This window comes from Scyliorhinus torazame, unplaced genomic scaffold (genome assembly GCF_047496885.1).
Source record: "Scyliorhinus torazame isolate Kashiwa2021f unplaced genomic scaffold, sScyTor2.1 scaffold_107, whole genome shotgun sequence".
NCBI lineage: Eukaryota > Metazoa > Chordata > Chondrichthyes > Carcharhiniformes > Scyliorhinidae > Scyliorhinus > Scyliorhinus torazame.
Genome location: NW_027307834.1, coordinates 337,276 through 362,703, shown reverse-complemented (window position 1 = coordinate 362,703; position 25,428 = coordinate 337,276). Strand labels below are relative to the sequence as shown.

Sequence of the window (25,428 nt, the reverse complement as noted above, 5' to 3'; positions counted from 1 at the left end):
AGTAAAGTAGAATTTCGGCGGGAGCGGATTGCAGGGGCCTATCGGGAGGTGAGTATTTGCTTTAAAAACACTTCCCTTGCAGGAGCAGCCCTTAGAATTTCGGCGGGATCGGGTGCAGGGGCCTGTCGGGAGGTGAGTATTTGCTTTAAAAACACTTACCTTGCAGGAGCAGCCCTTAGAATTTCGGCGGGATCGGGTGCAGGGGCCTGTCGGGAGGTGAGTATTTGCTTTAAAAACACTTACCTTGAAGGAGCAGCCCTTAGAATTTCGGCGGGAGCGGAGTGCAGGGGCCTGTCGGGAGGTGAGTATTTGCTTTAAAAACACTTACCCACTTACCTTGCAGGAGCAGCCCTTAGAATTTCGGCGGGAGCGGAGTGCAGGGGCCTGTCGGGAGGTGAGTATTTGCTTTAAAAACACTTACCTGGTCCCGTTTCTGTTCTTCTTTTCTGTTATATTTTTTATGTAAGGCGGGAACCGGAAGTTCGACCCGTGGACTTCTGGGAAGGTCCCCCCCCCTCCCGCAACCAATAAATTCTGGTGGAGAGGAAACCCGAGACACTACACGTGTAGTGTCTCCCACCCGCCCTCCTCCTCTAACCTAATAATAAGACCCATTGGTGTGAGGTAAGTGCCATATTATATTATTATTATTTTATTTATTTATTTATTAACCAGATCTTGGTTGGAAGTTAGAGGGATGGCAGGGAAGGGAGTGCAATGTTCCTCCTGCAGGAAGTGCAGCCATCTCCAGCTCCTCCAAGACCGAGTTAGGGAACTGGAGCTGGAGTTGGATGAACTTCGGATCATTCGGGAGGCAGAGGGGGTCATAGATAGCAGCTTCAGGGAATTAGTTACACCAAAGATTGGAGATAGATGGGTAACTGAAAGAGGGACTGGGAAGAAGCAGTCAGTGCAGGGATCCCCTGCGGTCGTTCCCCTGAGTAACAAGTATACCGCTTTGGATACTTGTGGGGGGGACCAGGGGTAAGCCATGGGGTACGGGCCTCTGGCACGGAGTCTGTCCCTGTTGCTCAGAAGGGAAGGGGGAGAGGAGCAGAGCATTAGTAATTGGGGACTCGATAGTCAGGGGCACAGATAGGAGATTTTGTGGGAGCGAGAGAGACTCACGTTTGGTATGTTGCCTCCCAGGTGCAAGGGTACGTGATGTCTCGGATCGTGTTTTCCGGGTCCTTAAGGGGGAGGGGGAGCAGCCCCAAGTCGTGGTCCACATTGGCACGAACGACATAGGTAGGAAAGGGGACAAGGATGTCAGGCAGGCTTTCAGGGAGCTAGGATGGAAGCTCAGAACGAGAACAAACAGAGTTGTTATCTCTGGGTTGTTGCCCGTGCCACGTGATAATGAGATGAGGAATAGGGAGAGAGAGCAATTAAACACGTGGCTACAGGGATGGTGCAGGCGGGAGGGATTCAGATTTCTGGATAACTGGGGCTCTTTCTGGGGAAGGTGGGACCTCTACAGACAGGATGGTCTACATCTGAACCTGAGGGGCACAAATATCCTGGGGGGGAGATTTGTTAGTGCTCTTTGGGGGGGTTTAAACTAATGCAGCAGGGGCATGGGAACCTGAATTGTAGTTTTAGAGTACGGGAGATTGAGAGTATAGAGGTCAGGAGCACAGATTTGACTTCGCAGGAGGGGACCAGTGTTCAGGTAGGTGGTTTGAAGTGTGTCTACTTCAATGCCAGGAGTATACAAAATAAGGTAGGGGAACTGGCAGCATGGGTTGGTACCTGGGACTTTGATGTTGTGGCCATTTTGGAGACATGGATAGAGCAGGGACAGGAATGGTTGTTGCAGGTTCCGGGGTTTAGGTGTTTTAGTAAACTCAGAGAAAGAGGCAAAAGAGGGGGAGGTGTGGCGCTGCTAGTCAAGAACAGTATTACGGTGGCGGAGAGGATGCTAGATGGGGACTCATCTTCCGAGGTAGTATGGGCTGAGGTTAGAAACAGGAAAGGAGAGGTCACCCTGTTGGGAGTTTTCTATAGGCCTCCAAATAGTTCTAGGGATGTAGAGGAAAGGATGGTGAAGATGATCCTGGAAAAGAGCGAAAGTAACAGGGTAGTTATTATGGGAGACTTTAACTTTCCAAATATTGACTGGAAAAGATATAGTTCGAGTACATTAGATGGGTCGTTTTTTGTACAATGTGTGCAGGAGGGTTTCCTGACACAATATGTTGACAGGCCAACAAGAGGAGAGGCCACATTGGATTTGGTTTTGGGTAATGAACCAGGCCAGGTGTTAGATTTGGAGGTAGGTGAGCACTTTGGGGACAGTGACCACAATTCGGTGATGTTTACGTTAGTGATGGAAAGGGATAAGTATACCCCACAGGGCAAGAGTTATAGCTGGGGGAAGGGCAATTATGATGCCATTAGACATGACTTGGGGGGGGGGGGGGGTAGGTTGGAGAAGTAGGCTGCAAGTGTTGGGCACACTGGACATGTGGAGCTTGTTCAAGGAACAGCTACTGCGTGTTCTTGATAAGTACGTACCGGTCAGGCAGGGAGGAAGGCGTCGAGCGAGGGAACCGCGGTTTACCAAAGAAGTGGAATCTCTTGTCAAGAGGAAGAAGGAGGCCTATGTGAAGATGAGGTGTGAAGTTTCAGTTGGGGCGTTTGATAGTTACAAGGTAGCGAGGAAGGATCTAAAGAGAGAGCTAAGACGAGCAAGGAGGGGACATGAGAAGTATTTGCCAGGTAGGATCAAGGAAAACCCAAAAGCTTTCTATAGGTATGTCAGGAATAAAAGAATGACTAGGGTAAGTAGGGCCAGTCAAGGATAGGGATGGGAAGTTGTGTGTGGAGTCTAAAGAGATAGGCGAGATACTAAATGAATATTTTTCGTCAGTATTCACTCTGGAAAAAGATAATGTTGTGGAGGAGAATGCTGAGACCCAGGCTAATAGAATAGATGGCATTGAGGTACGTAGGGAAGAGGTGTTGGCAATTCTGGACAGGCTGAAAATAGATAAGTCCCCGGGGCCTGATGGGATTTATCCTAGGATTCTCTGGGAAGCCAGGGAAGAGATTGCTGAGCCTTTGGCTTTGATTTTTATGTCATCATTGGCTACGAAATAGTGCCAGCGGACTGGAGGATAGCAAATGTGGTTCCTTTGTTCAAGAAGGAGAGTAGAGACAACCCCGGCAACTATAGACCGGTGAGCCTCACGTCTGTTGTGGGTAAAGTCTTGGAGGGGATTATAAGAGTCAAGATTTATAATCATCTAGATAGGAATAATATGATTAGGGATAGTCAGCATGGCTTTGTGAAGGGTAGGTCATGCCTCACAAACCTTATCGAGTTCTTTGAGAAGGTGACTGAACAGTTTTGTGGTGTATATGGATTTCAGCAAAGCGTTTGATAAGGTTCCCCACGGTAGGCTATTGCAGAAAATACGGAGGCTGGGGATTGAGGGTGATTTAGAGATGTGGATCAGAAATTGGCTAGCTGAAAGAAGACAGAAGGTGGTGGTTGATGGGAAATGTTCAGAATGGAGTTCAGTTACAAGTGGCGTACCACAAGGATCTGTTCTGGGGCCGTTGCTGTTTGTCATTTTTATAGATGACCTAGAGGAGGGCGCAGAAGGGTGGGTGAGTAAATTTGCAGACGACACTAAAGTCGGTGGTGTTGTCGACAGTGCGGAAGGATGTTGCAGGTTACAGAGGGACATAGATAAGCTGCAGAGCTGGGCTGAGAGGTGGCAAGTGGAGTTTAATGTAGAGAAGTGTGAGGTGATTCACTTTGGAAGGAATAACAGGAATGAGGAATATTTGGCTAATGGTAAAATTCTTGGAAGTGTGGATGAGCAGAGGGATCTAGGTGTCCATGTACGTAGATCCTTGAAAGTTGCCTCCCAGGTTGATAGGGTTGTGAAGAAGGCCTATGGAGTGTTGGCCTTTATTGGTAGAGGGATTGAGTTCCGGAGTCATGAGGTCATGTTGCAGCTGTACAAAACTCTGGTACGGCCGCATTTGGAGTATTGCGTACAGTTCTGGTCACCTCATGATAGGAAGGACGTGGAAGCTTTGGAACGGGTGCAGAGGAGATTTACCAGGATGTTGCCTGGTATGGAGGGAAAATCTTATGAGGAAAGGCTGATGGACTTGAGGTTGTTTTCGTTAGAGAGAAGAAGGTTAAGAGGAGACTTAATAGAGGCATACAAAATGATCAGGGGGTTAGATAGGGTGGACAGTGAGAGCCTTCTCCCGCGAATGGAAATAGCTAGCACGAGGGGACATAGCCTTAAACTGAGGGGTAATAGAAAAAGGGACAGAGGTCAGAGGTAGGTTCTTTACGCAAAGAGTGGTGAGGCCGTGAAATGCCCTACCTGCAACAGTAGTGAACTCGCCAACATTGAGGGCATTTAAAAGTTTATTGGATAAGCATATGGATGATAATGGCATAGTGTAGGTTAGATGGCTTTTGTTTTTTTGTCTTCACATGTCGGTGCAACATTGTGGGCCGCAGGGCCTGTACTGCGCTGTATCGTTCTATGTTCTATGGCCTTTAACCTGATGTGTTTCTGTATAAAGGTGTTACGTCTCATGGATGTTGAAAGGAATAACTGAAGGATTATTTAGTGTTGTAATATTTTCGGGGTTATCTTTGAAGTAGGGGGTGTTAAGAGATCCAATGCTTATTTAAGAGGTTAAGTTGAGTTCATGGAATAAACATTGTTTTGTGTTTAAAATGTAGCCACCTGGGTTGGCCAACTCCCGACGTAAAATGGAGAACAGCAAAGGCTGCAGGGAAATTCAGCTAACACAGGCAGAAACTAGCAGGTGCAAGTTTACTGTGTATTAAACTCTGCAAAAGCCCAGACAGCATCGATTCAAGCAGCCATCTGCATAATAATATAGCAGCCATCTACATACTAATGAGCGATCCCCAGGTACAATCGAAACATTTGGGATAAACAAAGTCAAGCCAGACTCCCCGGCGCCAGCAGGAGCCAACACAAAAGAGGTTAACGGACACCTCAAGACCGCCCATCGATCAGGGAACCGCTCCAGTATTGGAGAAATCGAACCAAGCGATTGGAACAAAGTCCAATCACTTGGAACCAGGTACAGGGTCCGCCCCGAAAGGCGGGAAGCCCCTGGGGACTATAAAGTTAAACCCCCAAGTTCAAATCGTTCTTCTTGACCGGGTCACTCAGCAACGCGAACCAACCCTTGACAGTGACCGGTTCAGCTGCCGCCAAAAGCCAGTAAGTCTTAAGTCAACGCTCGCTTCGAGATAGGCGCTCCTAGCTACCAGTCCGTACCAAGTTCGAATCCCGCAGACTCAGAACCCGAACGAAAGGCCATTTTTTCCCCTGACCTGGTGGGCCAGTCCGAAACTAAGTATAGGCCTGTTAGTTGTAGAAGTAGCTTAGAAATAGAATTTATGCATGAGTAGCGATTACTGTGTATAATAAATGTGCTTTGATTTGAATCTTACTAATTGGTGCATTGAGTTATTGATCATTACTTGAACTTGAACCTCGTGGCGGTATCATAAAGATACCTGGCGACTCGAGAGCAAAGGTTATAAAACAGAGCCAATTGAACCAACCAAAAGTTAGCAACAAAAAACCCACGTGTCCATAATTGTAATCCCACACCTAGGGAACAAGCCATGTGCTCGGAAAAGCAACAAATACATTAAAGGGGGAGGTTGGTTGAACTCCATGATACATTTTGGGGTTCTGAAAACGCCTCGCCCATAACACCTCATCTACATCATGTATAGCCATTTTAGTACTTCCCAGTTTATCTCTACAAACTTGCCCACGTGATATCAATAATTCTTTCAGGTCAGTTTGTTTTTTTCTCTGGAAGGCAACTCAACAATTTATCCCAATTTTTAAGAACATCCTTGTTTTCCAATTTAATTTGAGGTATGTTAAATTAACAGTCATCTGGATTTGGTTCGTCACTTTGAGTTAGAATCATTAAAACAAAGAACAAAGCCTCCTCCTTTTTCTCTCCTTCCCTTTCAAAGCACTTTTTAAGCATAATCACATGACACACTCGGTGAGTCTTCCTTCTATCTGGTGTTTTTACCACGTAATTCACTTCACTTAATTTCCTTTCAATCTGATAAAATCCACAAAACCTTGCTTTTAAGGGCTCACCTTCACTGGGAACAACACTAAAACTCTATCTCCACTGGCAAAACTACGAACTTTGGATTTCTTGTCCACTACCCGTTTCATCACATTTTGTGCAACTTTTAAATTCACCTGCTCTATTTAATCGTTCCCTAAAATGTCTGGATCTCACCCCATCTGCCCCTCCATCTATTGAGGAGTCCTCAATCACCCAAAGGATTGACTGCTGCATAATGTGAGGCCTTCCACACAGGAGTCTCTGGGGATGTTCAGACAATCTGACCCCCCCCACCTCCCCCCTCCCTCTCTTCCTGTAACCAACACAGGTCCAGTCTTGTACACCCATGCTGTGCAAACGCAGGCCCTCAAGAGGATGCCCGCCCAGGTCATTTCCGACAACAGGCCGCCTCCACCTTCAGCTGTGGATCCCGGAGAAACGCCAAGATGTAATGGGTAGGGCTAGGAAGGTAAAGGAGTTATAGTTGCATAGTGTGGGCACAGGTGGGTGGAGGAAGGTCCAAGCTGAAAAACCCTCTTGCTGTTTGAGAAGCTCCAGCTTGCCAGGAAGGAAGAGGACCACTCCTGTGCTGAGGGTGAGGTGGGCACAAGTGAAAAATGTGAGGAGCATGAGCGAGCACATATGTTCGGATTTCAACACTTCGTGCATGGCAAATATGATCGCAAAGTTGCGTTTTTTTGATTGTGTTTGAGTGTGTTGGATTTTTTTCTGAGTTCAGCTATTTGAAAAGAAAAATTGGATGCTTCAGTCTTACTGTTTCTATTTTTCAGTAAAGGTTAAGGTAATCTTATGTATGGGCAAGTTGACCCTTGTTTTTTGATATCTACTTGTAACAGGAAGCACTTTGTTTTGACACCGCAGCAAACTAGTGAAATATTGACCCATAAGTTTGATTGGAAACTATCAGCATTCACTGTCCCCTTCAAATCTGACCAAATTAATATTGAAATCTTCAAGATGCAATCTCTCATAGAATCCCTGAAGTGCAGAAGGAGGTCATTCGGCCTATCTAGTCTGCACCGATCCTCCGAAAGAACATTCAACCTGTCGTTCACTTTGCTGTGGTCCCCCGCTCCCGTGCCAAACCGGCATTCGGTGAAATCATTTGATTGGATGAGAACTTTTTCCAACCCCTGTTCGAATCCCGTGTTCAATGAGTGTTTAACAGGCCTTTGAGTAATAGTAACTGCTGCACATTTGACCTAGCCCTCAAAATACAATTTTATATTTGTGGACTGTTGTCAAATGTTGCCAAATAATCAATTACTAGATATTTTAAACTAGCTTTTTAAAAATAATTTAAATGTCAGGTTTGTTCATTGTATTTTAGCTTCTACCTGAACCTATCTGTTCTTTATGTCCCAATCGTTATTTCACTGCCTCTAAATTTTTTAACAATTATTTTGATTATTAGTGTTTTTATTTCTTGTTTGCTCTCTGAAAAATCTCTAGTATGATTGGTTGCTTGGGCAGCTTGACAGCTAGACTCCCCAGGAAATGATGCTACAGTGAATTTCATGTCGAGGAAGTTAAAGTTCTCACACAAAGTGCAGCTTCCTTCAAGGGCAATGGTAAGCACCCTTGCTTTGCCACTGACAGCAAAATTCCAGACATTACAACTATGGATGACAGATTTTCAGGAGCACTGCAATGAAAAAGCTGTTATTAGTAAAATTTACTATTTATAGCATGCTACAAGGATAATTACTGCAATTGACTTTGTTTTTAAAGTTGTATTACAAATATGATAATTTTATTTAACAGATTCTGAACGTACCTACTGTAACCTGATTCTGAAGAAAGCTGGTCAGTTTTTGTCACAGCTGAAACTCAATCTTCTGAAGTTTGCTCTCTCTCTGAGAGCATATTCCCCAACTGTTCAGATGTTTCAACAGGTGTGTATAGTAATCTGCATGCCCTGTTTAAGTTAGCTTTGTTGGGTGAAAGGGACTATGGCACAGCTAAAACACTTCCTTCATTTTAAAAAGAAAAAAAGAGTATTGAAGCACCTTGACACTGCATTCTCTTCTCAGTTTGGTTAATACTTCATTGACTTGGATATTTAAATTGAAACGGTAATTTTAATCTCGATCAAAATTTATATTTTTAATCAGGGTCTTAATAAGGGGCTGGTTGGGGTTTCCGGTGGGGTGGGCGAGCAGGGCGGCCGCAAAAAAAAGAGCTCCCGCCGGTGGCCGCGATTCGCGGCGATCTCGGGGAATCCCCGAGACCTCACGCACTCCCCGACTATCGTCGGCCTTTGGGGCCGCCACGAGCAGCCTGCGGAGCCGGTTTAAAAGCCGGTGAAGAACCCCGCGCGGGTGTCGGGCGGCTGAGGCGCCGGGCCCGGCAGGTTGGAGCAGCGGGGGCGGAGCTACGAAGAGGTCGAGGCGGCAGGCCCGAGCGCCATGTAGAGAGGGTGCTCCACGTCGGATGGCTCCCACCTAGGAAGAAGAAGGTTTGAAGCCTGGTCCCAGGTGAATGGAGAGGAGAAAGAAAGAAGATTCATGGAAGTTTGGTAAAAGTTTTTTTTTCTCAAAAAGGAAGAATGTCCGATTGATGAAGGGCAGGAGGGTGAAGGGGGAGAGAGGAGAAAGGAAAGAAGATAAAAAACAATAAGCCGCTAAAAGATGCGAAAAGCAGCGTCAAAGAAAGGAGGAAACGCGGGTTCGCCGCCGAAGGAGAAGACGAGCAAAAGCAAAAGTGTTGACAGGGTGGCGGAAGCCGAACTGCAAGGCGGGACCGCACTACTTACGGTGGAGAAGATGACCGAGGTGATGGTGGTGGAGCTGGAAAAACGTTTGGTGAGGCACATGGAGATCCTGAGGAAAGAGATGGTGGTCGTGGTGAGGTCATTGTTGGAGGAGGCAATCGGCCCGATCAGGGTGGAGGTGGCAAAGGCATCGGCCGAGGTGAGAGAGCAGGGCGAGAAGATGAAGGAGGTGGAGGAGGCTGTGACACGACACAGCGACCAGGTCACCTCGATGGGAGACGAACTGCGGAGGGTGGTGGAGGTTAACAGAGGGCTCCGAGCAAAGCTGGAAGACTTGGAAAACCGCTCAAGGCGGCACAATTTGAGAATTGTGGGCTTGCCCGAAGGGAAAGGCCCAAGGCCAACGCAATACTTCGCTAAGAAGTTGGTGGAGCTGATGGGTGAGGGTGAGAACCCCACCCTGTACGAGCTAGACCGAGCTCATCGGTCATTAAGGCCGAAGCCCAAAGTGAACGAGCCGCCAAGGGCAGTAATTATCTGCTTCCATAAATTTTGCATGAAGGAGAAAGTATTAAGCTGGGCGAAGCAGAAGCGTGAGGTGCTGTGGGATGGTACTGCGGTTCGGATCTACCAGGACTGGACGGTGGAGTTGGCAAAAAGACGAGTGGCGTTTGGGCGAGTGAAGGCGGCATTGGACAAGAAGGGGGTGCGATTTGGTGTGGTGTACCCGGCGAAGTTGAGAGTAACATATAAAGCCAATGACTTTTATTTTGAGACAGCGGAGGTGGCTGAGGCGTTCGTGAGGGCAGAAGGCTTGGGACAGACGTGAAGAGCGGAACTGGAAGAAAGAATGTGGACTGTGTTTGAGCGGCTGGAAAATGTACAAATGTTACAACTTTCTTTTTACTGATTTGTATTGAAATTTGAAATTTACTTCTCTTTGCATTGTTGCAGAGTTCAAGTTAATGGCGTTCTGTGTTGCGACAGTTAAATGTTATGTTAGTGAATTGTCGGGGTTGGATTGTTGGGTTTGTTTTGGTGTTTCTTTCTCTGGGACTGGGCGGAAGGGGACGAGAGGTATTGGCGGGGGGGAGCCACCCGCGCTAGCTAACTAGAGTCAGTTCGTGAACGGGGGTGAGGTGAGAGGAGGACTGCGGATGTTGGAGCCTGGGTAGCAGGCTTCAATGGGCCTACGAGGCTAGCAAGAGGGGGTGGAGGGAGGGATGTTGGGGATGTTTTTGTCGGGGGGGGGGGGTTCTTGGGAGGGGGGGAAGGGGTTCGATGTTAACAATGGACAGGGGCGGGTCAGGCTTATGGGGCAGGGCCCGGTGGTATGGTGATGGTGGATAAGAAAGGTGGGGGGGGGTGAGAGACCCCCAGTAAGGATAATCACGTGGAACGTGAGAGGGCTAGGAGGTCCGGTCAAGAGGTCAAGGGTGCTTGCACATCTTAAAAGTTTGAAAGCCGATGTAGCAACGCTGCAGGAGACTCACTTGAGGGTGAAGGACCAGGTGAGACTTAAAAAGGGCTGGGTTAGCCAAGTGTTTCACTCCGGATTTGATGGAAGAGCCCGAGGGGTAGCGGTGCTGGTCAGCAAAAGGGTACGCTTCCAGATGGAGAAGGAGGTGGCAGATCAGGGGGTAGATATGTGATTGTGACAGGGGCATTGGAGGGGAGATTAGTGGCGCTGTTAAGTGTATACGGTCCCAATTGGGACGATGTGGGATTCGCGAGGAAGGTGGTTGGGGCTATTCCCGACTTAGACACGCATGAGCTGATTGTGGGGGGGGGACTGGAACCTGGTGCAGGAGCCAAGGTTGGACAGATCACGACCGCGCTCGTTGGTCCCATCAGGGGGGGCGAAGGCGCTGGCTGGGCTAATGGTGGAAATGGGAGGGGTGGACCCTTGGACGTTCCTGCACCCAAGGGAACGGGAATATTCATTTTTTGCAGCGGTCCATAAGGTATACTCGTGGATCGACTTTTTTGTGGTGGGGAAGGCTTTGCTGGCTGGAGTCAAGGGGTCGGAATACTCTGCAATTGCAGTGTCAGATCACGCTCCACATTGGGTGGATATGGTGCTAGAGAAGGGGGCAGCGCAGAGACCGGGGAGGAAATTGGATGTGGGGCTTTTGGGGAACCAAGTATTCTGTGAGAAAATTGAAAAGGTAATTAAGGAATATGTAGGTTTCAATTGTATGGGTGAGGTGTCGTCTGGGAGGCTCTAAAGGCGGTGGTGAGAGGTGAGGTAATTTCGTTTAAGGCTAGGGTGGATAAGGAGGAGAGGTTGGAGCGGCAGAGGGTAATAGATGAGATGTTAGAGGTAGATAGGAGGTATGCAGAGGATGGGGACCCGGCAAAGCTGGAAAAGAGGAAGGAACTACAGGCGAGCTTTGACCGACTGTCCACCAGGAAGGCGGTGCGCCAACTGAGACGAGCAAGGGGTGCAGTTTATGAACATGGAGATATGTTAGCAGGTCAGCTCCGGAGGGAGGCAGCGGCAAGGGAAATTCTTCAGGTGAAGGATAGGGCAGGGAAGTTGGTGGTGGCCCCAGTGCTGATTAACAAGGTTTTTGAGGAGTTTTATGAGAGGTTGTACAAGTCAGAGCCACTCGGAGGAGACCGTGAGATGCAGGAATTTCTCGATGGGTTGGAGTACCCGAGGCTAGGGGAGGGGGACAGGGCTACATTAGAAGGAGCAATAGTGGAGCAGGAGATAAAGGATGCGATTGGGAGGATGCAGTCGGGGAAGGTGGCAGGGCCGGATGGGTTTCCGGTGGAATATTATAAAAACTTTAAGGATAGGTTGGCACCCCTGATGGTGGGGATGTTTGAGGAGGCGATAGGGAAGGGGGTGTTGCCGCAAACCTTGGGGCAGGCATCGATTTCCCTGTTACTAAAAAAAGATCAGGATCCGACGGAGTGTGGGTCGTATCGGCCCATATCACTTCTGAATGTGGACGTAAAAGTGTAGGCGAAGGTACTGGCGGGTAGGCTGGAGGAGTGCCTTCCGAAGGTAATAGGGGAGGATCAGACGGGGTTCGTGAAAGGGAGGCAGCTGTTTTCGAACATCAGGAGGATTTTGAACGTTGTTATGGCACCGGCGGAAAGAAAGGAAGCAGAGGTAGTTGTGGCATTGGACGCCGAGAAGGCGCTTGATCGGGTAGAATGGGGGTACCTGATGGCAGTGCTGGAGTGGTTGGGGATTGGACCAAGGTTTGTGAACTGGGTAAAGCTATTATATAAGGAACCGAAGGCGAGTGTCCGCACAAATAATATCAGTTCGAGATATTTCTCTCTCCACCGTGGGACGAGACAGGGATGTCCTGTGTCCCCCCTGCTGTTTGCACTTGCGATTGAGCCGTTGGCCATCGCATTGAGAAGTTCGGGAGCATGGAAAGGAATAGTGCGGGGGGGGGGAATAGAGCATAGGGTGTCCTTATATGCTGACGACTTGCTGCTGTATGTGTCGGAGCCGAGTGCGTCGATAGGAGGAATATTGGAGCTACTGCGGGTATTTGGGTCTTTCTCGGGGTACAAGTGGTGTCTCGGCCGGGGGTGGGGGCAGGGGTGGGGGGGGGCTGCCGTTCCGTAGAGCAGGGACTCATTTTAGGTATCTGGGGGTGCAGGTTGCCCGGGAGTGGGGGAGGCTTCACAGGTACACCATCACTAGTTTGGTGGGGAGAGTGAAAGCCGATCTGGCAGGGTGGGACGGCCTTCCTCTGTCACTGGCAGGTCGGGTACAGGCGGTTAAAATGAATGTGTTGCCGCGATTCCTGTTTATTTTTCAATGCCTACCGATTTTCCTGCCAAAGACTTTTTTCAGGGAGATTGAGGGAAGGGTTACCTCATTCATATGGGGAGGGAAGGTGGCCAGAGTGAGAAAGGTGCTGCTACAGAGGGGAAGGCAGGCAGGGGGTTTGGGTCTCCCGAACTTGTTGTACTACTACTGGGCGGCGAATGTGGAGAAAGTGCGGAGCTGGGTCAGAGGGGTGGATTCTCAGTGGGTCAGAATGGAGGAGAGTTTGTGCAGGGGGTCGGGGCTGAAGGCACTCGCAACAGCGCCGCTCCCGATAGCTCCGGGGAAATATTCAGGGAGTCCGGTAATAATAGCTTCATTGAAAATCTGGAGGCAGTTTCGCCAACACTTCGGGTTGGGTTTAGGGTCAAGGGAAATGCCGATTCGGGGGAACCACAGGTGGGATGGAAGTTTTCAGAAATGGGAAGAGAAGGGGATTAAGGCGCTAAAAGATTTGTTTCTTCGGGGTCGGTTTGCAGGATTGAGGGAGCTGGAAGCGAAGTATGGGCTAGAGCAGGGAGAAGGGTTTAGGTACATGCAGGTTCGGGATTTTGCCAGGTAGGAGATACAGAGCTTCCCAGAGGAACCGGCCTCCACATTGCTGGAGGAGGTGTTGACGACAAGGGGACTGGAGAAGGGGGCAGTGTCAGCGGCGTACGGAGCTATTCTGGAAGAGGATAAGGCACCACTGGAAGGGATCAAAGCAAAGTGGGAGGAAGAGCTGGGAGAGGTTATAGAGGAGGGGGCTCCGGAGAGTGAATGCCTCCACCTCATGTGCGAGGTTGGGGCTGATACAGCTGAAGGTGGTATATAGAGCGCACCTCACGAGGACGAGGATGAGCCAATTTTTTGAAGGAGTAGAGGATGTGTGTGACGTTGCGCGGGGGGGCCTGCGAATCACGTTCATATGTTTTGGTCCTGTCCAAAGCTAGGGGAGTACTGGAGGGAGGTGTTTCGGGTAATTTCCACGGTGGTGCGTGTGAAACTGGACCCGGGTCCCCAGAAGGCCATGTTCGGGGTGTCGGACCAGCCAGGGTTGGAAACGGGAGCGGAGGCAGATATCATAGCCTTCGCCTCGTTGATCGCCCGAAGACAGATCCTGCTAGGATGGAGAGCAGCCTCTCCACCCAGTGCCCTGGCGTGGCGGGGGGACCTGTTGGAATACTTGACCCTTGAGAAGGTTAAGTTCGAACTGAGGGGAAGCTCGGAGGGGTTCTACAAGTCATGGGCACTATTTATTATGCACTTTCAAGAACTGGATAACATCGAACATTAGTTGGGGGGGTGGGTGGGGGGTGGGGTAGGGGGGCTGTGTAGATTAAGGGTGACTATGGGTAATCCCTGATTCCTTTTTGTCATTTGTTTATGTAAACATGTGGGCTGAGGTTTGGGGGTTGGTGGGCGGACGGGATCGTTGTTATTATGGGGATTGACATATCTTGCCGATTATTGTTTATTGTTGATGGGTGTAAATGTGGGAGAAAATGTGAAAAAGGAGGAGAATAAAAATATTTAAAAAAAAAATAAGGGGCTGGTTTAGCACAGGGCTAAATCGCTGGCTTTGAAAGCAGACCAAGGCAGGCCAGCAGCACGGTTCAATTCCCGTACCAGCCTCCCCGAACAGGCGCCGGAATGTGGCGACTAGGGGCTTTTCACAGTAACTTCATTGAAGCCTACTTGTGACAATAAGCGATGTTCGTTCATATTTCTATAGTGGGGGTGAATCCCATGTCACCCAAGCATACTTCCAAATGAAATAATTGTGACGGTGATGTATGTTCCGGCCCAAAGTCACTGGAACTTGGGCTGGTCTGTTAAATTTTCTAGTCTGCCTGCATTGATTTCCCCAAAGGCGGGACCAGAGAATTCTATAGAACTGTATTTCCGTTTTAAAGTTTTTGGATGCTTGATATCACTGCAGCTTTACAGCTGGAATCCCCAGTAAATGTTCGCACCACAGAGAATTTCAATTCATTTTAAGTGCATGTTTCTCAATATGAGCAATCTCCTGTAGACAACTCATACAGTGCATTTCAATGGACATATGAACCACATTGCCCATTTATCCCTTTGCCAGATTTTGTTCATTCTTCTTTGGGTGCCATGTTTTAGAATGTTGCTGATCATGACTCTCTATCTTCATCATCCTTGATAACAGCCAATATCTTAAGTGTTCTCAAATCTTGTACCTGTTCTCCTTCTTAAGATGTTGATGTATTTCTTCCTTTATTTCCCTATTTCTTACTGTAATTTTACCAGTTGCTACCAAATGTTTTCTCTCCTAAGTACATTCCTAAGGAATTGTGGTTATATTTTGGTGCACATTTGCTTCCTTTCCTCGAACCGTCCTCATTTAATAGTATGTGTTGTCCAGCTAATCTTTGCCATATGTCTCAGAAATCATGGGCGGGATTCTCTGGTCCACCAGCCGCATTTTCCTGTGCGGCCGCCCCCGCTGGCAGCGGGATTTACCGTTCCCACAGCCGGCCAATGAGGTTTCCCATTGTGATAAATCCGCGGGCGTGGGTGTGCTGCCGGCAGACCGGTGAATCCCGGCAGCGGAGAATTCGGCAGCATCTCTTTGTTGCGGTTAATTTACCTTCCCATATCTTGCTTATATCCAACTTTCACAACGATAGAGAATTGTTACTAGGTGCAGCATTTTAATAATTTTCATAGAAATGTTCAAGCATTTAAAGAGGTTTAATGGTTTTGTGAAGGCTTCGTTTGCAAGTGTTTGCACTTACCAAGGTATTGATCATTTTTCCCTTCAAATGTTATTCGGTTCCTCAGATAAGGAAATTATCCTACTTGTTTTATTTCTTTTGATTGCACTGGTATTTTGCATCCAGGTGTAATTGTTTTCTTTGATATTACTATGCAATATTTTTTGCTGCAATGATAAGACAATCCATATGTTTTACGAAAGGTTACAATGATTTCTAGAGTCCTTGTACATTTTTTTCTGTTTGCTGTATTTATGGTGTCATCTACATCGCTCAGATTACTTCCATTTTGTTCATTCACTGTTATTGCTGGCAACTCGGGGTTTCAGAGCTGGAGAAGCAGCTAGGAACACTGTGGAGCATCCACGATTAGAGATGGCATGGTGGTCACATTGCAGGCAGGAAGGGAATGGACAGAACAAGAGGACTATACAGGTAGTGCAGCAATCTTCTCTGGTTATTCCCCTACAAAACAGATATACTGCTTTGGATACTGTTTAGGGGAATGACCTCAGGGGAAAGCAGCAACAGCCAAACAGCCACGGTTGCCTCTGTTGCAGAGGGGAGGAGTAAAAAGTGTGGGAAAGCAATTGTTACATATGATTCAATTGTAAGGAGAATAGATTGGTATTTCTGTGACTGCAAACGAGACTCCAGGATGGTATGTTGCCTCCCTGGTGTTGGGGTCAAAGACGTCTCAGAGCGGCTAGAGGATATTCTGGAGGGGCAGGGTGAACAGCTAGTGGTATAAATGACATAGGTAAAAAAATGATGAGGTCCGAAAAGCAGAATTAGGGAGTTAGGAAGTAGGACCTCAAAGGTAGTGATCTCAGGATTGTTACCAGTGCCACGTGCTAGTCAGAATAGATATACCGGACCCATCCCTTTTTCAGTCTAAATTGATCCCCCAACTGCAAGTCTGTCTCCTGTAACATGGCCACCACGTCCGTCTATAGCTGTCTCAAGTGTGCGAACACGCTCATTGACAGGCTCATTCAGGCAACGAACATTCCACGTAACCAGTCTGGTCAGGGGGGCTCTTGCTCCCCTCCCCTGTCGATCAGCCATGACCTTTCCGAGGCCAGCCCTTAGCCCGCACCTCCCCAGATCCACCCCTTGGCAGCAACCTCCAGTCTCCTGGAAGTCCCCTAATTGTCAGCAGTCCCCCCTATCCCTCACCTCGTCACTTTTCAGCTCACCCCCCACTTCGCTTCCCTGAGCCAGCCTTACCAGCTAGCCTAGCAGATCGCACCCCTGATGCCTAAAAGTCTACCAGCTGCTAGATCATTACCCCTCAACTCTGAACATAAGCTTTCAAAACAATAGCACCAGGCACAGAAGGCAAACACACCATCCACTTAAGGTCCAAGCTCAACGGCCCACCCCTCCCCTTTACAACATTTTATCAATCCCATCACCTTCAAACAGAGCCCCAAACAATGGAAGTGTAAACAAACAGGATAAATGGAGAGACAGAAAAAATTATGCATGCAAAAACTCAAACAGATGTCTTTCCTTCCCAGAACATTTTCTTCACCCGCCTCCATTTTTTTACCTTTTTCTTCTTTTTATACAAACACACACAAAAAACGTAAGAAACTGTGCCTTAGTACTTACACTGAAAGGTCAAAGTTAGATAACTCAGAGAAATCCTTCTCTTCCCGGTCATCGCAATTCAAGTTACAGTGCACCACAGAACTTTTTGATTTAAATCGCGAACGACCAGTTTTCCCTTTTTTATAAGTCCTTATGGGTCCCCAGGTTGTTGGCTTTCATAAAGCCCGCTACTTCTTCCGGCTAGCCAAAATATAGTTCCCGTTCCTTGTAGGTTATCCAAAGACGGGCCGGGTAGAGCAGTCCAAATTTTATTCCCTTTGCATACAGCGCCGCTTTAACTTTATTAAAACCCACCCTAGTCTTAGCACGTTCTGCTCCCAAGTCTTGGTGGACCCGGACCGTTTTGTTTCCCTAGCCCATCTCATGATGCGTTCTTTGTCCAGGAATCAATGCAGACTCCCCACCAACGCCCTTGGGGGCTCACGACCCTGGGCTTGCGCATAAGTGCCCTGTGCGTCCGGTCCACCTACAACGGCTCGTCGAGCGCCTCTGCCCCCATCATTTTCTCGACAGCTTCACAACATCCGCACCGACGATCCAAACATTCTGCCTGTGGGAATGATTCTCCAGGTCTTCCACCTTTTCCAGCAGCCGCTTTTGCCGATCATGTAGAATGCAAATTTCCACTGCCATCCCAGTGGACTGCTCCCCTTGTTCCGTCGCCTGCTCCTGTAGCTTTTGGATCGACTATCCCTGGGCCGTCACTGTCACCTCCATCCATTCGACAGCCTCCTTAATCGAGGCTACCACCTTGGTGAAGTCCTCTGCACACTCCTTACAGTACGGGCGAACTTCTCATCCAGGTATGTAACCAACTGATCCATCGACCATTGAGCCGGCAGGGCCGGACCTCGCTTCTCTGCCATTGCAGCTACCAAGCTCAGATCCTCACTTCCAACCTCTTTTGATTCCTACTTTTGCGATTATTTTTTGAGCGTAGTTCCATCCTCCTCTCACTTTTATCCACTTATGTTAGAAAAAATTTCCGCGAAAATCCAGCTTAAAAGGTGTCAAAAAACCCACCAAGAGCGGGAGCTGCTAAATGTGCGACTGTTCACAGCATAGTCGTCACCGGAAGTGACACAAATAACTTACCAGAAATGTTGGGCACCCCATGATTTAGTGAAAAGAAGGAACTCAAAGAGATCAGTATTAGTATGGAAATGGTTTGGGGGAAATTGATGGGATTAAAGGCTGATAAATTCCCAGGACCTGATAATCTACATCCTACTTTTACTGATTTCCTCTGGGTGCTCTGGTTTCCACCCACAGGATAGGTGGATTGGCCATGCTAAATTTCCCTAGTGTCCAAGGTTAGATGGGGTTACAGGGTTACGTGGGGGAAGTGGGCTTAGATAGGGTGCTCTTTCAGTGTTTTGGTGCAGACTCCATAGGCCGAAAGGTTGACCTTCATAGCAAGAGAATTTGAGTACAGGAAAAGGGATGCTTTACTGCAGTTGTATAGGGTATTGGTGGAGCCACACCTGGAGTATTGTGTGCAGATTTAGTGTCCTTATCTGAGGAAGGATGTTCTTGCTACGGAGGAAGTGCAGCGAAGATTCCAAGCTGATTGTTGGGATGGTGGGACTGTCATATGAGGAGAGACTAAGTCGGTTAGGATTATATTAAATGGGTGACTTCCGGTTGCGGCAGGGATGAGCTAGCCGCACGTTTCGGCGGCTCCAGCTCCGACGGAACTTTGGGCTCTTTTAAGAGCCCCAACGGGGACTTTGACGGCCGAAAAACCTGGTGCGAGGCACGAGGGAAGGGAGTCCCCCCCCCCGAACGACGGAGGGAAAAACCGGCGGCGGCGGCTGCAGCCCGAAGAATCTGCAATCAGAAGGTCAGAGGGAGTGGAACAAAATGGCGGCGGAGAAACCACAGGTGACATGGGGGCCTGAGCAGGATGAGGTGGTGAGACGGTGCGTGGACCTGCTGAAGAAGGAGGTAATGACCCCGTTGTTACAGGCAATTGAGGGGCTTAAGGAGACTTTAAAGACCCAGGAGACGGAACTTCGCGTGGTGGAGCAGAAGGTGTCAGGTATTGAGGACGAGGTACTGGGCCTGGCGGTCAAGACTCAGACGCACGAGGCACTTCATAAAAAGTGTGCTGACAGGATTGAGGCCCTTGAAAACGGAGCGCGAAGGAAGAACCTTAGGATACTAGGTCTCCCGGAGGGTGTGGAAGGAGTGGACTGTGGAGCGTACGCAAGTAAGATGCTGAGCTCACTGATGGGTGCTGAGGCCCCTGCGGGCCCCATGGAGGTGGAGTGGGCAAATCGGATCCCGGCGAGAAGACCAAAAGCGGGAGAACCACCGAGGGCGATAATGATGCGATTCTACCGCCTTAAGGACAGAGAAGAGGGCTAAAAAGGTGCGGAGTAGCAGATGGGAGAATGCGGTGGTAAGGATCTACCAGGATTGGAGTGCGGAGGTGGCGAGAAGGAGGGCGAGCTTCAACCGAGCCAAAGAGGTTTTGCACAAAAGGAAGGTGAAGTTTGGGATGCTGCAGCCGGCAAGACAATGGGTCACGCATCAGGAGAGACACTATTATTTCGAGACGGCGGAGGAAGCATGGTCCTTCATCAATGAAGAGAAACTGGACCGGAACTGAGGGACTGATGCTGCAGGGAACTGTTATTGTTGTTATTATTGTTTTTGTTAATGGGATGGTGAAAGTTAATCGAGAAGTAAACAGGGAAGGGGGGGGGACACTGGGGAAATGTGGGCGCCGGTGAGGGGGGAGAGGCGGGACATAGTTGGAGAATGGGAGGGGAAAGGGAGCGGCGCCATAAGAGGCGGGTCAGGTAAAGGGATGTTCCCGCGCCAGAAAGAATAAGGCGGGAAAACAGGCGCAAGGCGGATGGGAGTTCCCTCACACCGGGGGGGTCGAGGAGCGAGCAGGAGTAGCCGGGGTCAGTTGAAGTCAGCTGACTTAAGGAAGTGATATGGGGGGAGCAATCAAGCTAGATAGGGATCTAGCGGGGGGGGGGGGGGGGGGGGGGGACAACTGGGTTGCTGCTGCGGAAATCCAAAAGGAAATGGCTAAAGAGAGGGTGGTCGGGGGCGGAATGCGACGCTGGGGGAGCGAGCGGGAGCGCGGAGGCGGGATATGGGACTGGCCTAGAGAAGGTAATGGCTAGTCGACACGGGAGGGGGGCAGGTAGCCCCCCAGTGAGGCTGATCACGTGGAACGTGAGAGGCCTGAATGGACCGATAAAAAGGGCCCGAGCGCTCGCGCATTTGAAAGGACTAAGGGCAGACGTGGTTATGCTCCAAGAGACGCACCTAAAGGTGGTGGACCAAGTTAGGCTAAGGAAAGGATGGGTGGGACAGGTGTTCCACTCAGGACTGGACGCAAAGAACAGAGGGGTAGCCATTTTGGTGGGGAAACGGGTAGCATTTGAAGCAAAGAACATCGTAGCAGATAGTGGAGGTAGAAATGTAATGGTGAGTGGTAGGCTGGAGGGAATGGAGGTCGTGTTGGTTAATGTGTATGCCCCAAATTGGGACGATGCGGGGTTCATGAGACGGATGCTGGGGCGTATTCCGGACCTGGAGGCAGGAAATTTAATTTTAGGAGGGGACTTCAATACGGTGTTGGACCCGGGGCTAGATAGATCCAGCTCAAGGACTGGAAGAAGGCCGGCAGCGGCCAAGGTACTTAAGGGGTTTATGGACCAAATGGGGGGAGTGGATCCATGGCGATTTCTTAGACCCAGGGCTAGGGAGTATTCCTTCTTCTCCCACGTCCATAAAGTGTACTCCCGGATAGATTTTTTTGTTTTAGGAAGGTCGTTGATCTCTAGGGTGGAAGAAGCTGAATACTCAGCATAGCGGTTTCGGATCATGCCCCACATTGGGTGGACCTGGAAGTAGGAGAGGACAGGGAGCACAGAACACTCTGGCGATTAGATGTGGGACTGATGGCGGATGAGGGAGTGTGTGCAAGAGTGCGGGGGTGTATCGAGAGATACCTGGAGGTCAATGACGACGGCGAGGTCCCTGTGGGAGTGGTCTGGGAAGCACTAAAAGCGGTGGTCAGAGGAGAGCTGATTTCTATTGGGGCCCACAAAAGGAAAACAGAGGCCAAGGAAAGGGATAGATTACTGGGGGAGATTTTAAGGGTGGACAGGGAATTTGCAGAGACCCCGGAGGAGGAGCTGTACAGGGAGAGGAGACGACTCCAGACCGAGTTTGACCTTCTGACCACCAGAAAGGCGGAGGTACTGTGGAGGAAGGCACAGGGGAGGAGGTATGAATATGGGGAAAAGGCTAGTCGCCTGTTGGCGCACCAACTGCGAAAGAGGGCAGCAGCGAGGGAGATAGGAGGAATTAGGGATGAAAGGGGAGACACCGTGCGAAGGGCAGGAAAGATAAATGAGGTGTTTAAGACCTTTTATGAAGAACTGTATAGGTCTCAGCCCCCAGAGGGAGGGGAGGGGATGCGGCAGTTCCTGGACCAGTTGAGGTTCCCGAAAGTGGAGGAGCAGGCGGTGGCAGGCCTGGGGGCGCCGATTGAGGTGGACGAGGTTATTAAGGGACTGGGAAGCAGGGAAGGCCCCGGGGCCGGACGGGTTCCCGGTGGAATCCTACAGAAAATATGTGGACTTGTTGGCCCCGTTGTTGGCGAGGACGTTCAATGAGGCCAGGGAAGGGGGGGACACTACCCCCGACAATGTCGGAGGCGACGATATCGCTAATTTTGAAGAGGGACAAAGATCCGTTGCAGTGCGGGTCCTATAGACCTATTTCACTATTGAACGTGGATGCCAAACTGCTAGCAAAGGTGCTGGCATCGAGGATAGAGGACTGTGTCCCAGGGGTGGTGCACGAAAACCAGACAGGGTTCGTAAAAGGGAGACAATTGAATGTTAACGTGCGACGGCTATTAGGGGTGATAATGATGCCCTCAGTGGAGGGGGAGGCAGAGATAGTGGCGGCAATGGACGCAGAGAAGGCATTTGTTAGGGTGGAGTGGGAGTATTTATGGGAAGTGTTAAGGAGGTTTGGGTTTGGGAACGGATTTATTCGCTGGGTTAGACTACTTTATGGGGCACCAACGGCAAGCGTGGTTACAGGTCGACAAAGATCGGAGTATTTCCGATTATATAGGGGAGCAAGACAGGGATGCCCGCTGTCTCCATTGTTGTTTGCACTGGCAATTGAACCTCTGGCCATGGCGCTGAGAGACTCCAGGAAATGGAGAGGGGTGACTAGAGGGGGAGAAGAACACCGAGTCTCGTTATACGCGGATGACCTATTGCTATACGTGTCGGACCCAGCGGGGGGAATGATAGAGGTTATGCGAATCTTGAGGAGGTTCGGGGAATTTTCGGGATATAGGTTAAACATGGGGAAGAGTGAATTATATGTGATACATCCAGGGGACCAGAGTAGAGAGATAGAAGGCTTACCGCTAAGGAAAGTGGAAAGAAACTTCCGATACTTGGGGATTCAGATCGCTAGGAGCTGGGGAACCTTGCACAGACTTAATCTGACACGGCTGGTAGAACAAATGGAGGAGGACTTTAAGAGGTGGGACATGCAGCCTTTATCGCTGGCGGGCAGGGTGCAAGCAATTGAGATGATGGTCCTCCCGAGGTTCTTATTTGTATTTCAATGTCTCCCTATTTTAATCACCAGGACCTTTTTTAATAAAATAGATAGGAGCATTACGAGCTTTGTGTGGGCAGGGAAAGTTCCGAGAGTAAGGAGGGGGTTCCTTCAGCGCAGTAGGGACAGAGGAGGACTGGCACTACCGAACTTGGGAGATTATTATTGGGCCGCCAATGTGGCAATGATACGTAGATGGATGATGGAGGGTGAGGGAGCGGCGTGGAAAAGGCTGGAGAGAAGGTCCTGTAAAGGGACGAGTCTAGAGGCGCTGGTGACGGCGCCGCTACCGTTCTCACCGAAAAAGTACACCACGAACCCGGTGGTGGCGGCAACACTGAACATATGGGGACAGTGGAGGCGACAGAGAGGGGTGCGGGGGAGCCCTGGTGGGGTCCCCTATCAGGAACAACCATAGGTTCGCCCTAGGAAGAATGGATGGAGGATTTCAGAGCTGGTACCAGTTGGGAATTAGGAAGGTGGGAGATTTATTCATAGATGGGACTTTTGCGAGCTTGGGAGCACTGGAGGAAAAGTATAAGTTACCCCGGGGGAATTTCTTGAGATATATGCAGGTGAGGGCGTTTACTAGACAACAGGTGAGGGAATTTCCGCGGCTCCCGTCACAGGGGATACAGGACAGGGTGCTTTCAGGGGTGTGGGTCGGAGAGGGCAAGGTGTCAGAGATTTATAGAGAGATGAGGGAAGAGGGGGAGGAGTCGGTGGGCGAACTAAAAAGAAAGTGGGAAGAAGAATTAGGGGAGGAGATAGAGGAGGGTATGTGGGCTGATGCCCTAAGCAGGGTAAATTCCTCTTCCTCATGCGCCAGGCTTAGCCTGATTCAATTTAAGGTGCTACATAGAGCATACATAACGGGGGCAAGATTGAGCAGGTTCTTTGGAGTGGAGGACAAATGTGGGAGGTGTGGCGGGAGCCCGGCAAACCACGCACATATGTTTTGGGCGTGCCCGGCACTGGAAGGGTATTGGAAGGGAGTGACGGGAGTGATTTCGCAGGTGGTGAAGGCCCGGGTCAAACCAGGCTAGGGGTTAGCTCTATTTGGAGTTGCGGAAGAGCCGGGAGTGCAGGAGGCGAAAGAGGCCGATGTCGTGGCCTTTGCGTCCCTCGTAGCCCGGCGCAGGATCCTACTCATGTGGAAGGAGGCGAAACCCCCCGGACTGGAGGCCTGGGTAAACGATATGGCGGGGTTTATTAAACTGGAGCAGATAAAGTTTGCCCTGAGAGGATCGGCTCAAGGGTTCACCAGGCGGTGGCAGCCATTTCTCGACTACCTAGGGGAACGTTAGAGGGAAGACAGATGACCAGCAGCAGCATCCCAGGGGAGGGGGGGGGGGAGGGGGGGGGAGGAGGCTTAGTCGAGTATAGGTAAATAGAGTACGAGGTTTTGTTACTTGTATATTATTATTATTATTATTGTTAAAAAGTTAAAAATTTCTGTTTTGTTATTGTTATCGTTTTGCTTGTTTTGTAAGCGGGAAAAATGTTGCTCAGGGGAAAAAAATGTCAATAAAATATATTTTAAAAAAAAGGATTATATTAATTGGAGTTTAGAAGAGTGAGAGGGGATCTCATAGAAACTTACTAAATTCTAACCGGATTAGACAGGGTAGATTCAGAAAGAATGTTCCAGATGGTGGGAGGGATCCAGAACTAGGGGTCATAGTTTGAGGATAAGGGGTAACTCTTTTAGGACTGAGGTGAGGAGAAATGTTTTCACCCAGAGAGTGGTACATCTGTACAATTCCCTCCAGAGAAAATAGTTAATGCTAAAACACATGATTTCAAGAAGGAATTAGATATAGCTCTTGGGCCTAAAGGCATCAAGAGATATGAGAGGAAGGCGAGTTCAGGATATTGAACTTGTGATCAACCATGATCATAATGAATGGCAGAATAGGATCGAAGGGCCGAATGGCCTCCTTGTGCGTCTATTTTCTATGTATCTCCACAAGCATTTTGAAGTGGTCCAATCCTGTCATGAACATCTGTTATGAGCATCTGTGGCAGACATGTTGGTGATGATGAGGTCAAGAAGGTTTCTCCCTCTCGTTGGTTCCCTTACCACCTAGCAGTCTATGTGCTCAGGACTCGGCCAGCTCAGTCGGACATAACTCGGACATAACTCAGTAAAATTTAAGGTAGTTATGGAAAGGGACAAAGATAGACTAGAAATTATGATTCTTAAATGGGGGAGATTGCCACAGTTATGGGCCATGGTGGACTGATGGTGTTGGCCCATATGTCCCCTTGGGGGCATTGTACATTGGTTTCACCCATGAGGTGACCCCTGTCCCTAGCCCGAACTGAATGAAGTATTGCCATTCGACTCTGTTGAAGGCCTTTTCTGCGTACAGGGAGATGATCACCTCGGATGTTCTCTCTCCTGATGGGTCATTAACACATTCAGCAGCCGTCTGATGTTCGCAGTTGTCCCCCTTGCTCCGTAACAGTCCACCCTTGACAAAGCCAGTCTAGTCTTCTGCGACCACCTCTGGTATTCATTCTCCAGGCTCTTGGCCAGGACTTGCGAGTATTTTCACATCCACATTGAGCAGCGAAATGGGTCTGTATGATTCACATTCTGCTGGGTCTTTGTCCTTTTTGGGTATCATGCGGTGGCCTGTATTAGCTTTGGAGGCAGGGTGCCCTTCCTCGTGAATCTGCAAACATAGAACATAGAACATTACAGCGCAGTACAGGCCCTTCGGCCCTCAATGTTGCGCCGACCTGTGAAACCACTCTAAAGCCCATCTACACTATTCCCTTATCGTCCATATGTCTATCCAATGACCATTTGA

The 25,428-nt window shown here is 49.3% G+C and overlaps 1 protein-coding gene across 2 annotated transcripts in view; it reads left to right on the top strand.

Moving 5' to 3' along the window:
* LOC140405583 (UDP-glucose:glycoprotein glucosyltransferase 2-like) overlaps window positions 1–25,428 on the top strand; it is a 401,405-nt gene that overhangs the window by 69,931 nt on the left and 306,046 nt on the right. For both annotated transcript variants that reach the window (XM_072494138.1, XM_072494139.1), the window contains exon 4: window positions 7,903–8,033. In XM_072494138.1, coding sequence (XP_072350239.1) covers window positions 7,903–8,033 — 131 coding nt within the window. The remainder of the gene's footprint in view (window positions 1–7,902; window positions 8,034–25,428) is intronic.